The 14,443-nt window shown below is 45.6% G+C and overlaps 1 protein-coding gene across 1 annotated transcript; it reads left to right on the forward strand.

The window, feature by feature from the left end:
- The first annotated feature begins 1,030 nt into the window (after positions 1–1,030).
- On the forward strand, positions 1,031–5,208 carry LOC101770603 (transcription factor bHLH95). The gene is made up of 3 exons (XM_004954921.1): positions 1,031–1,453; positions 1,591–2,028; positions 5,122–5,208. The coding sequence occupies exons 1-3, from the start codon at positions 1,031–1,033 to the stop codon at positions 5,206–5,208; spliced, it is 948 nt and encodes a 315-aa protein (XP_004954978.1).
- Positions 5,209–14,443: the final 9,235 nt, after the last annotated feature.

Raw genomic sequence — 14,443 nt, forward strand, 5'->3', positions numbered from 1 at the left:
TTTACTTGTGCCCTGTGAGACTTGCCAGGTGTTTGGTGGGATAGCCAAAGGTGACGACGAGAAACAGCCGGGGGCGTAATGCGTGAAATGTTGCTTTGCTCACAGTAAAGTGGGAACTGAATTTGTATCCTTGCAGTTTCACAAGTAATATCACTTGCTTCTGTAGAGTGGGCTACTTTTTTCTTCTTCTTTTTTGTAACTTTTTTTTTTGTTCTATAGTGAAGCGTGGTTTTGGTTGCACCGGATTCATGCACCGGTTTTTGGCAGCCAGTTACTAAAGTTTAGGGTGCATTTGTTTTTTTGGTTACGGGTAACTTGGTACTTGATGAAAATGCTGACACGCCAAGGATAATGTTTGGATCCGGAAAAAGAAATTTGCAAACTAAACTGCATCAGAAAAAATAGCTGAATCGACACCATTCTGAGAGTGTTTGGATGTTCATAGAAAATGCCTGAGGAACGAGTCACCGCTAGGCTACAGCAGTCAGCGCCGTATCGTTTTGTATATAACTTTGTCAAGTAATAATTGAATAGAGTAGTAAATGTGAAAGGAAGTAGTAATTAAAAATATAATAACATTGTGAGGCAGCAACTCTTGCTGATTTATCAACGACCGAGTGAGCATTTGGAGTTGAGGTCGTCATGCAGAAAACACTCCATCATTTGGCTGCATTTTTTCCTTGCACTTTAAATCAAATGAGCACGCCATTGTGACAAAGTAAAATTTGTCAAATTACCATGAAACAGCTAATCGGCCCGGAGTCCGGAGACGTTACACATCCTTTTACTTTGCACTGTACTTTGTCTGTTTTGCATGCACCTCTGGCCAGTGAAATGGATTTTTTAAAAAGAAAAGAACAGAAAACAACAAACAAGCGGTAAATTTTACGTCCTTATAAACAAAGGCACACTACTGTATTCCTCTCCCCAAATCTCATTTCGCCTACCCAATTTTTTTAGAAAAAGGAAATTTTATTCCGGCCTCTGCATTTCGCTTCCCATCCTCATCCAAAATCCTCCAACCTTTGCCATGGCTCAAGACGGTTCCCAAGACCACCAGGACACTGCCTCCTCCGACGAGCGCAGCTTCGTGCCCCCGACGACCATGACCTTGCTGGATCCCACTGAGAACGACAACGGTGGATCCAGGATTGGCAGCCCAGTGGGCATGGATGCCAGCAAGGGGAAGGACGTCGTCCCAAATGCCATTCAAGGTGGAGAAGACAGCGGCGGCAAGGCCAACACCAGCAGATCCGAAGGTAAGAACTCGGCAGCAGCCATAGCTGCCGCCGACGCCGCGGGAGACGGCCTCACCACCAAGGGTAAGAACTCCTTGGCTGCTGACGACGACGGCGAGCTCAAGGTGCAGATCATCATGGAGCGAGAGCGCCGAAGGCGCATGAAGGAATTGTTCAGCACCCTGCGTGATCTCATGCCCCACGTCCCCAAGAAGGTGAGGTCTCACTCACATGGCAATGATCTATAGTGCGAGGCTCATGTGCATTGGCTAAGGCTTGGAGCATGCAGATGCAAGCCTAGCTTGCTTGTCTGGGAGAAGATTTATGATCTGTTCGTCTGTTTTTCTATCAGGTCGACAAGGCGACCCTAGTCGAAGAGACGATTGACTTCATCAGGTCCCTAGAGAAGACCAAGACCCAGCTGGAGAAGCAGAGGCAGCAACAAGTGCTCGCACGGCAAGCCGCTGCTGAAGCTGGGGCATCCTCCTTGTCGGTTTCACGCACCGCGCACGGGATGGCGGCCTTGTCAGATGGCTGGGGCCCTGCGCCTCAGCAGGCGCCTGCTGCTGCATCTGCGGCAGCGAGGCCGGTCGAGTTCCAGACGTGGTCGACACCGAACGTCGTGCTGAGTGTGCTGACGAACGGCGAGGCTGTCATCAACGTCTGCGCGCCGCGGCAACCCCGCATGCTGACAATGGTTGTGTCCGTGCTGAAGAAGCACGGCATCGACGTGGTCTCGGTGCAGGTTGCGGCCGACCGCGCCAGGAGCATCTTCACCATCTATACCCGTGTAAGTAGCCTCCTCAATGTTGAGTTTCATTGTTCGGGATTTGCCGCCAGACATCGGTTATGTTATATGGATGCTCATCAGCTCGCACGTACTGGCAACCATAACCATTCCAAAATCCGAACACTCGGTTATATAAGCAGGAATTCAACCCCAACACTCAGGTGGCCAGTAAAATCACTTTTGTTTTCCATCCTGATATGAAGGGATTGGATCCCCACCTATCTGAATAAACCCAATTGGATATATTTCATTTAGTGGTAGGACTGCTAGTGTGACCTACTAGGAAAATAAGAACACCAATGTTTCCACTATTTGAATTTGAAAACAGAACTCTTTACCGTTGAATTAGAAGTAGAGGCGGTCGAATCTAAGTCCGACAAAAAGGGATCTAGAAAGTAACCAAACTAAACCTAGTTAATTAACTAATTGACATGTGTTGACGAACAAATTTCAGTTTTCCAACTGATTTACGGGTGTCGAGGCTATGTAGTTCCAGTAACCATAAGGAAATAGTACGTTAGAGCTCTACTTTGACATACTTTAATAGGACAAGGTGATCCAAATATGGATCAAACTGAATTTAGATTAACTAACCGACAACTATTGTTACTCTGTCTTATTTTATCTTAACCTTTTGGCCAAAGAGGTTGATTTGCAAACTATTTGCATGAGTTGAGGTCAAATGCTGTTTTTGGTAACCTTGAGAAAGTAGTACGTTACATATCTGTTTTATCACATTTTTATTGGGGAAGGTGATCCTAATGCCAATCAAACTAAATACGGTTACTCTGCCTTATTGTCTCTTCCTTTGACCAAAGATGTCAGTTTGCCAACAGTTTGCAAAGGTTGAGGTTGCATGATTTTTGTAACCGTAAGAAAATACTCAGACGTTAGAGGTACATTTATGTTTGAGAAACATGCTTTTGGAGTTGATGTAACAAACTATCCAAGCCTACCAGTAAGTTAAGGGTTACTCCAAAATTGACCTTTAATTTTGTGGCAATGTGTATTTTACTATTTTTATGGGAAGCATCCTTTTAGAGCTGATACAATAGGTAGTAGTGGATGTAACAAACTATGTTATCCCATACTTTGTTTAGTCGATGGTACATGAGGATGACGTATTTAGAAGTTGCACTATACAAACTTTGCTTGTAGAATTAAAATTAAAATGTTAGAGTTAAGTGAGTGAGAGAGAGAGGGTTCGAGTAATTTTGTTTGTACAAATCTAGTTCAAGGCTTTCTAGTAGTATATTTGGTGCTAATGATGTTTGTTTTTTTCCTAAATAAGAATCAAATAAACTCTTAGAAAATCAAATAAATACAACCCAAATTTACACATATCCATGACTCTCGAGTGTGATGCACTGAGACAGCTAGTTTCCTATTACCGATTTCATTAGTCTAATGCACTACTTGAATGGGCACGCAGTAATCAGCATACTTTCTACTTGAATAATGTATCATAACACAGCTCCATGATTTCCACCATAGATGAGTTCACACAAGATCTCCTAGCAGTAACATGCATATAGAGTAGTACCATGGTTTCCCACAAGCATGCATGTAGCCAAAGGTAATATATTTGTAGAACCTAGCAGCAAACCATTACAAAAGTACTTTCTGGATAATTTTCTCATTTATAAATTTTCATAGTGCCGATCTTTTTTGTTATATGGATTCTCATCAGCTCGCACTTACTAGAAGTAGAGGTGGTCGAATCTAAATCCGACAAAAAGGATCTAGCTAGAAAGTAACCAAACTGAACCTAGTTAATAAACAATCGACACGTGTTGATGAAGAAATTTCAGTTTTCAAATTGATTTACACGTGTCGAGACTACATAGTTCTAGTAACCGTAAGGAAATAGTATGTTAGAGCTCTACTTTGTCATGATTTAATAGGACAAGGTGATCCAAATACGGATCAAACTGAATCTTGGTAAACTAACCGAAAAATACCGTTACTCTATCATACTTTATCTTAACCTTTTGGCCAAAGAGGTTGATTTGCAAACTATTTGCACAAGTTGAGGTCACATGCTGTTTTTGGTAACCTTGAGAAAGTAGTACGTTAGATATCTGTTTTTTTTTCACACTTTATTGGGGAAGGTGATCCTAATGCCAATCAAACTGAATACGGTTACTCTGCCTTATTGTCCCATCCTTTGACCAAAGATATCAGTTTGCCAACGGTTTGCAAAGATTGAGGTTGCATGGTTTTTGTAACCGTAAGAAAATACTCTGACGTTAGAGGTACATTTTTGTGTGAGAAACATACTTTTGTAGTTGATGTAACAAACTACCCAAGCCTACCACTAAGTTAAGGAAAGCAAATCCTAGTGTGTTAGAGGTCAATTTTGTGGCAATGTGTATTTTACTATTTTTGTGGGAAGCATCCTTGTAGAGCTGATCCAGCCGTTAGGTAGTAGTGGTTGTAACAAACTATGTTATCCCATACTTCAGTGTTTAGTTGATGGTACATGAGGATGACGTATTTAGAAGTTTCACTATACAAACTTTGCCTGTAGAATTAGAATTAAAATGTTAGAATTGAGTGAGTGAGAGAGAGAGGGTTCGAGTAATTTTGTTTGTACAAATCTAGTTCAAGGCTTTCTAGTAGTATATTTAGTGCTAATGATGTTTGTTTTTTTCTAAATAAGAATCAAATAAACTCTTAGAAAATCAAATAAATACAATCTAAATTTACACATCTCCATGACCCTCGAGTGTGATGCACCGAGATGGCTATTTTCCTATTACCGATTTCATTAGTCTAATGCACTACTTGAATGACACGCAGTAATCAGCATACTTTCTACTTGAATCATGTATCATAACGCAGTTCCATGATTTCCACCATAGATGAGTTCACACAAGATCCCCTAGCAGTAACATGCATATAGAGTAGTACCATGGTTTCCCACAAGCATGCATGTAGCCAAAGGTAACATGTTTGTAGAACCTAGCAGCAAACCATTACAAAAGTACTAACTGGATAATTTTCTTGTTTATAAATTTTCATAGTGCCGTTCCTTTTTGTGTCAGAAAGAATTTAAACCTGCCCACTAACTTGTGGATTCTTACAAAACAGGTGAATGGAGCTGGCGGGGAGAACCCATCGGCCGAGGACATGTACAAGCTGGTGGTGTCGGAGATCATGGTGTGGCTCTCCAGCTAGGTCTCAAGCTGCATCACTGCTTGTCGATATACTAAGCTTGCAGCCCCTCGGGGTCAAAGTAACCTAGCTTGTTTAATTAATTTGCATTCTTATTTGAAAGTTTGAGGACTGTGCATGCTCTGTATGCATGTGCCAGGTTAAATCGGGTCTAACTGAGAACCAGTGCTTATGTGTATGCTGTATATGTATGTTTTAAGTATTGTACTGTCGTCTTCTGAGTTGCTGAACTGTTTTAATCTCTTTATCATTGGCTTGTTTAGTTTATGCACTACTGTATAAACATATGTATGCACTACTTTCGGTTCTTCAGCTCCATGTAAAAATCAAGCATGGAGACAAGAAGACGAAACGGTAGTGATGCACTCTTTCACTGCCAATTGTTTCACTACAAAATGTTGGCTTAAGCCGGTTGAGAAACCTCGGTGCACTTTCACAATCACTAGTAATGTACAGATGGCTCAAAAAACCCAGTACTGACGGTTTTCCCTTAATTGTCATGTTAAAAGCATAAACAGTGGATTAGATTGAGAACCGACTGTGGAAACAAATGTCTACAGTTCGGTTCCTAATAACAATCCGTCTGTAAATGTAGGCATTTGTACGGTCGGTTCTAGCCACAAATCATCAATGAAAATCAGTCATTGGAAATCATTACAACTGAAAATCGTTACAAGCTTAATAACATGCATGCTGATGATGACACGATTTTGCACATAGTTTTTTTTATTATTACAACTGTACCCTCCTATTTATAGGGGATATGAACCACTGATGTTCTTTCAACCACTATATTCTAAGGATATTTGAGGACACAGTGGTCTTCACAATACACCGCCAAAGGAAAACCCGCACATGGCTCTAGGACAGTATCTCCACTCTAGCACTTGATAGCGAAGCCTCTTCTTACATTTGTCGTAAGCATCCTTGTGGCAAACCTTGCCCCGCCAGCGAAGCCCGTCTCACTTAGGTGGTGAAGCCTTCTTTGCTTGCCAGGAGAAGCTCATTTAGATCGACCATAAAATTATCCCCACTTAGTTGGCAAAGCCTTCTTTGCTCGATCGATGAAGCCTTCCTTCCTGGCTCAATATCAGAGGAACTATGCTGCTTCTCGGGGCAAGGGTCACTTTGGTCTTGGCTTCTTAACCTTCTAAAGAAAATACCTACCCCTTCATCGAGGAAGGGGGTTAGGCAAAGATCGTTTCCCAGCAACAGCCAAGAAAGGAAACAAGAATTTCAGCAAGAAAGAGGGGCAACGGGAAAGTGAGTGGAAAAGGTGAATGGGAAACTTTGGAGCCGACTTAGTAAGAAGAAGCTAGTTTCCCTCCTCGGTGAGGTGAGTAAACTCAATACTTGATCTTCTTCTGCATGCTGATGTCGCATTAGTAATATAGTTTGTCTGCACTGTGTTGTCCTTCTTATACCAAAACTTCCCAATCCCTTTCTATTCATCCACTTTTACCTACCACTTATAATTCTATAACTCCTCTTTGCGATTTAATTTTCTCATCGGTCACTAATGTTTAAGAGGTGGCATGTAGGGTTTTTTTTATAAAGTTCATATCATGCATCAGCCTCGTACCCTGCCAACTGCCATCATTGGAATACTAGTCACCTTAAATTGTATTGCCAACTCAACCTAGTGTGATTTGCTAACAACTCATGTTTACGTTGTACTTCGACTAAAGTTTACCACCACTAAAAAAAAAGTGCCATTTCCACTATCCTTCATTTTTATTCTCCAGTTTTTTTTTTGAGGGTCAACAGGGGGATCCCCACCTGATTCATTCATTCATTGGGCCTTTTGGAGTCCAAAAGTCTTTACACTGACATTTTTAGCAGGTTTGAAAGTAGGAGTGGGGAAGGTTTGTCAGACATACAGTTTGGTTTACATTGAACCAAAAACTATACACCAGGTCTCAGCGATAACTCGTTCTTCGGCCTTAAACCGTTGGCTCCACAATGCTTCATCTCTGCAGGTGTGCCAGAACCTTTCGTGCGACGAAGGGGAGTGGCGGAACACAACCTCATTCCTGTGTTTCCAGAGAAGCCAGCATAGTAGGAGGATGAAGCTTGAGAATTCTTGCGCTGGGATTGTTGTCGGACGGGCAACAGTCCACAGCTGCTTTACTGAAGCACCGGTAGTTGAGATACCCAGCGCCTCCCATGCGTGTGCCGCGAACTTGCAGTGAAATATGATGTGGTTGCAGTCCTCGGGCTGCCCACACAGTTCACAAGCCGGATCATCCTGAATGTGCTTCTTGGCAAGATTCGCGTGGCACTGAATGCGCTCCTGAACAAGCAGCCAGCCAAAGAACTTGATGCGGCTAGACAAAGCTGGCGAAAGGAGAGGGGGATGCGCCTGCTAAAATCAGAAGCTTAGAATAGACCTCAGATGACTTCAAGGAGACTGGGTTGTGGCCAAAGGAGCAAAGCCGTTGATCTTGCCCTTCTCTGAGTACCACGTTGGCGAGCAACTCCTGCAGTTTGTCAAGTTCGTCGGCCGCCTCGGTGGAAAAGCGCGTGGTGAGGCATCTTTCCAGGCCTGTATCCATCACTTGAGCAACTGAGCTATTGTCCTGGACAACATGAGTGAGGAGCACCGGGAACCGATCGCACAGACGGCCTTCAGGTAGCCATCGATCAAACTAGAAGCTGGTTGTGGAGCCATCTGAAACTGCAGAGCAGGTGATGGTGCGGTACACTGACAGTAGGCTCCTGAGAGCAGACCAGTGTGTTCCATCGATCTCGCCATGTAGGTCTACCAGGCTGACGAGGTTGCGCGCCCAGCGTGCCCAAGATGAATCAGTCGGGTGGTGCAGGCGGTGTAGGAGCTTGAGCAAGAGGCTTTTGTTCTGGATGGACAGTTCTTTGAGTCCAAGACCTCCATTCTCCTTTGTCTTGCAGGTGTTCTCCCAGGCAACAAGGCATTGGCCACCAGTGGCCGTTTCTTCCCCCGTCCACAGGAATCTTCTGCGTCGTTTGTCAATCGCTTCAATGACGCCAGGGGGGAGGAGGAGTACTGACATTGCGTGAGTAAACTGGCTATCTACCACGCTGTTGATTAGCACTACCCTCCCCATTGCATTCAGTAGTGCAGATCGCCAGCCGCACAGCTTCCGATCAACCCTGTCAATGAGGGGGGCGAAAGCTAATAGCCGGAGCTTTTCGTTTGACAGGGGCAGCCCCAGGTAGGATTGGGGAAAACTGGCCAATTGACACCCGAGAATGCCTTGAAGAGTAGCTGTCATTGAACTGGAAACATGCATAGGCACCATCACGCTCTTGTGGTAATTGATCTGTAGCCCAGTTGCCAAAGAGAAGCGGTCCAGCTGCTGTTTCAGCGCCTGTAGCCCGTCACGGTTGGCCCGGATCAGTAACAGTGTATCGTCCGCATACTAGAGCACAGGAGCTGGCTGGCCGTGAGCTGCTGGATGTGATATTCTTGTGTCTTTCCTGATCATCTGCTGCAGCACACCAGCCACTAAAAGGAAGAGGTAGGGGGACAGAGGGTCGCCCTGTCGGAGGCCTCTTCCACATGAAAACCAGGGTCCTGGGACACCATTGACCAAGACAGATAGCTTCGACGTTTTTAGCAGAGCACTGATCCAGCTGTTCCATCTAGGTGGGAATCCTCTAGCTGACATTACGGCTTCCAAACTGTTCTAGTTCACAGAGTCGAAGGCCTTGGCAAAGTCGAGCTTGAGCACAATTGTGGGGAGTTTTTGCCGGTGACAAACTTGGACAAGCTCCATCGCGTAAACAAAATTCTCTGATTGGACCGCCCCCTGATGAAGCCTGTTTGATCAAGATCAATGAGGCGGGAGATTTGACCTTGGAGGTGTGTAGTGAGCATTTTGAAGGTTATCTTCAGTGAGCAATTTTGGAGGCATATGGGACGGTAGTCACTTGGCATCGAAGCAGTAGCTCCTTTGGGGATCATGACCACATACGCCCGGTTCAGCCGTTCCAAGTCAACGGCTTCTTCTTGGAACGCCTGTGCCAGCCGTAGAATTTCTGGAGATACGGTGGTCCATGCCGCGGCATAGAACGCCGGTCCGAAGCCGTCGGGGCCGGGCAAACTGGACTTGTTCATGGCCCGCACAGCTGCCTGGGCTTCCGTCTCCGTGAACGGCTGCAGCAGCGGGCGGTTGTCCACCCTCGCCGAGGTGGCGTAGAGATTGGAGTAGTCAACCGCGCACGTGTCAGCCGCACGTGCAAGCAGGAGCTCCTGTAGGTGCCCGGTGAGTGTGGTGGTTTTATCGTGGTGCGAGGACACCACGATGCCGTCCACCGTCAGCACCCGGATGTTGTTGCGCCGCAGCCGATGGGTCGCTTGCGTGTGGAAGAACCGCGTATTAGCATCGCCTTCGCGGATGGCGCGGCATTTGCCGCGCTGCTTCCAGTACGCTGCTCGCTCCCGCAGGGCGAGCTCCAGCCGGTCTTGACATTCCCGGCGTAGTTGGATTTCTCCTGCAGAAAACTGGCGTCCCTCCTCGAGGACATTAAGTAGGTATATAACGAATTTGCAGTTGGGTGGAAGAGACGGAGGTGCTCACTTACGCCGAGCCCATACCTTGGACGTGCATCGAACAGCTTTTAGAGCCCAGACCGCCGCCGCCACCATGTCATGTTCAGGGTTTGAGTGCTAGGCCGGGAGGATCGCGGGGAGGAAGTCGTGGTTATGGAGCTAGGCAGTTTCAAAATGGAAAATGGTTGTTTTTGGGATGGCAGTGGACATACATAGACAAATGGGGGTGTGATCCGATGCAGGTTTTGGGAGGGAGGTGAGGGAAGAATTGGGGAAGGTCGTGCTCATAGGCAGGTTGAACAGCACCTGATCGAGGCGGGTGAGTGTGGGCGAATCTCGGTAGTTGGACCAGGTGAGGAGCCGATCGAGAAGAGGAAGGTCAATGAGCTGCAGCTGTTCAATGGTGTTGTTGAACGCAGCGCAGAGAGGTGCGGAGGAAACACCGTTGCTGTTTTCTGCACTGGAGCGGGTAAAGTTGAAGTCCCCCATTAAGGTCCAGCAGCCAGGTACAAGTTGTGCAATTTCTTCGAGAGAGCGAAGGAAAGAGAGGGATCCCTGATGGCTGGTTGGCGCATAAACATTGGTGATCACGAAGGTGTAATTGGAGGCAATGGAAGACAGAGTGGTTGTTATGGAGTGTGGTCGTGAGAAATGAGAAACGAGAGAGAACACCCCAGGCCGTTAGAACACCGCCGCGCGTGTCGTCGGCGTCGAGGCACTGGAAGGAGTCCAGGTTTGCAGGGAGGAAGCTGTAGGCTTTCAGCCTGTTCGTGTGGCAAAGCTTCGTTTCTTGAAGGCAAACAACATAGGGGCGTGCAGAGCAGAAGGCATCGCGAACCACAGCACATTTGGCCTTCTCTCCCAAACCACGAACGTTCCAGGAGAGAACAGAGAAGAAAACATGATTTTGGTTCATGTCTTACATAAAAGTACCCGACACTGGGAACGAAACAGAGCGTACATATGTAAAACCAAGAACAGAGAAGCTCTAGCTCTAGGAGGAACATGACAGTAGCAACTAGAACAAAAGACAGCATAGTTAACACTAGAGCGAGCAGGTGACAGAAGGGGGACAGATCCCTTGTCCAGAGCGCGTCGGTTGAGGTAGAGCAAAGCAGGACGCGCATTGGGCATCTCAAGTTCACGCATTACATCCGCGGAGCACCGAGTCGAGCTGCTGTGTAGTGGTGGAGCTGATGTCGAGGACGCAGTCCAGCGCACGAGCGATGGCGTCACCCAGCCCGACGGCGTCGGCGAGCTTGGTGAGGTCCACTGGTGCGATCGGCTTCTTGGTTTTCCTCATGAGCTTCTTTTTGTTCACGTGCGCCTGGACGGCGGCGGAACACATGGCGAGGCTGTTGTGGAGGGATTTGAGCTGTGAGGCTTTTGCTGTGGCATCCACGTACCTGCCAGAGTCCTTAGCGGCGAGACATGCGTTGTTGCGTGTACCAAGCCTAGCGCGTGGCGCTGCAGGGATAGTGTTGGCGGCGCCAGGGACAAGGCGTGCAGGCATCTCTGTGGCAGGCTGAGTGAGGGGTGGAGCGAGCGGCTGGGGTGAGGCAAAAGGCGCTTGGGCGTTCTGCGCGTTCGCGTTCCCGTCGTCGCGCCAAGTAAGGAGCAGAACAGGAACAGCGCGGCAGGTGCTGGTAGCAGGGATAGTGGTGCGTGGCAGGTGGAGGATGATAGGCAGCGGCGGGAGGCGAGGTAAAGGGTAAGCGTTTAGGAAACCATGGCACAAGATTGCGGCGCCAAGGAAGGCTCCAGGGTGCAGCGGGGTCAGGTGTTGCAGGGAATTGTTGGGGGCTGGTGGCTGTGTGGGGGGTAAAAAATTGGATGGACCCTGGGCTCATTGCGTCCACCATGAGCTCCCTCCCTGGATGAAGGACGCGTGGACACGTGCTGCATCAGACGGTCCTGGAATCGAGCGTGGCCGTCCGTGGAGTTAGCGGCTCGTTCAGCATCGAGGACGTCCCGGCTTGGCTTCTCTTTCCGTCGGCTTGGCTTCTCTTTCCATCGGGGAGTCAGACCGTCAAACTCGTTCGTTTCATCTTCCCTGAGTTTGCCGCCGCCAGTAGCCCTAGACCAATTGCACGCCTCCACTGCTGCTTCCATGGATGAACCAGCCCAATTGCACTCCTCCATTGTTGCTTCCATGGATGAACCAGTGGCCTGCATGGAAGACATTAGAGGCCAAGAAGATGGAATGACAACTGTTGATCGGATGACATTTTCTTCTCTCTTGGAGGATTCACGTGCACTAGAATTTGATGCCGTTGGTGATGGTGGTCGAGAAGACGAACAGATAACACAGGTTAGTTATCTGCTTAGATCGTTCTGCATTTTTTTTTGACAAATGTTTTTTCTTCTATGTTGTTTGGTATCTGAGATATATTGCCCATATTTGACAGAACAACATGGTTACTAGGGGAGTAGAGAACATCGGCACCATTTTACAGACGTCTGGATCCATAGAGAATGAAGTACCTGATGAGGTAAAAAAATATTTAACAAACTTACAGAATATGTGACATTTTGTTTTATTTTTGGCACGCCTTTAATTGAAAATTCATATGTACAGGAGGTGGTTCGTAAAGGTGGGCAAAATTTCATCACTCCTACAGTTGGAATGACATTTGAATCTGAGGATCAAGCTTATGAGATGTACAACACATATGCCGGCAAGGTTGGGTTTAGTATTAGAAAGAGCAAGACAAAGCACCGCCGAGATGGAAGTCTATGTCAGAAATTTATAGTTTGCAGTAATCAAGGACATCGAGAAAATGAGGCATCGCAAAAGGACATAACAAGGACAGGTTGTGATGCTCGTGTCCAGTTTAGTATCAGCAAAGAGGAGATTTGGAAGGTACAAAAGGTCATAGAACAGCACAATCACTATCTTGCTAGCCCAAATAAGGCACACAAGTTGAGGTCCCAAAGACAGGTTATAGAGGCAGATAGAAAATTAATTGGGCAGATACGAGAAGCTGGAATGAAGCTAGCCCAAGTTTATGAGTTCATGAAGCAGTTTTATGGAGGAGAAGAGAACATACCATTTGCTAAGATGGATTGTGATAATGAGATTGGTCGCGAGCGCAGGCAGTACTTAGAAGCCAATGATGCACAAACACTATCTGAATATCTGAGAAATAAACAGTTAGAGGATCCTACATTTTTTTATGCATTTCAGGTAGACAAGGAAGATGGTCGCATAGCAAATTTCTTTTGGGCAGATGGTCAGTCTATCATGGATTACAAATGCTTTGGCGATGCCGTGTCATTTGACACCACATTTAAAACTAATAAGTTTGAAATGACTTTTGCTCCGATTCTTGGCTGCAACCATCACAAGCAAACAATAATTTTTGGGTGTGCACTTCTCTTTAATGAAACTATTGAATCATTTGTTTGGCTCTTTGAAATCTTTCTAACAGCAATGTCAGGACAGCACCCCAGCACAATTTTTACAGATCAAGACGCGGCTATGGCAGGAGCAATTGCTTATGTATTTCCAAATACAAGCCACCGTCTTTGTTTGTGGCACATTTGCTTAAATGCCGCTAAACATCTTAGTCATGAAATTCATGAGGCGGATAATAAAGGTAACAAGTTACTAACAGATTTCAAAAATTGTGTTTACGAAAACAGGTCAGAGACTTATTTCTTAGAGAAATGGCAAGAACTGTTGGCTAAATACAATCTTAAGAATAACTCTTGGATGGCAAACCTATATGCTTTCAGGACAAAATGGGCTGCAGTATATCGTGACTCTTTTACAGCAGACATGAACTCAACCCAGAGGAGTGAAGGTATGAATAATGTTTTCAAGAAACGATTTCGTAGGAGACTTGGTCTTTCGGAACTCCTTGTAGAATGTGAGAAGGTTGCAGTTAGTCTCCGAGCAAATGAGTTGGAAGCTGATTTTCAGTCACGCCGAAAGAATCCGGTTCCATATATTCCAAATCTACCAATGTTGAATACTGCAGCTGAATCATATACAAGGCGAATGTATTCGGAGTTTGAGGAAGAATTTAAGAGACAATTTACATTGACTTGTGATTTGTTGGAAGCTGTGAGGACAAACTTGACATTCTTTGTTAAATATATGGAGTCTGACCGTGGAGCAACGGTAGTATTGAACACTGAAGATTCCACCATTACATGCTCTTGTCGGATGTTTGAATCCATAGGTATGTGTACTATTTACATTTAGATTTATACATTGTAAGCTGTATGTAATATATGTAGTAATTGGCAACTATATCTTACAGGTCTATTGTGCAAGCATGCTCTCAGAGTCCTCAATACAAATAGAGTATACAATTTGCCATCGCAATATATATTGCCTAGATGGACAAAATACGCGAAAACTGGATTTTATATTGAGAAAAAAAGAACTGAGAAAGGAGATTTGAAGACACAGGCAGCACTTATATCTCGACAGGCCACATCTCTTGCACTGAAGTGTTCGCCATCACAAGAACTGCTTGATAAATTGCAGAAAGCCATACATAACTTGAACCTGGAAGCGGATACTTATCTAAGTGAGATGCATGAAAAATCCAACGAGGTTCCTCCAATTCCAAATGAAAGTGTCCAGCAACCATTAAATAGTGTGATATCATTTAGAATTCCTGAAGTAATAAAAGGACCAAAGAATACACGTTTCAAAAATGTTGTTGAAAAGAAGTCAGGAAAGAAGAAGAAGAA

The sequence above is a fragment of the Setaria italica genome, chromosome I, assembly GCF_000263155.2.
Source record: "Setaria italica strain Yugu1 chromosome I, Setaria_italica_v2.0, whole genome shotgun sequence".
In the NCBI taxonomy this organism is placed as follows: Eukaryota; Viridiplantae; Streptophyta; class Magnoliopsida; order Poales; family Poaceae; genus Setaria; species Setaria italica.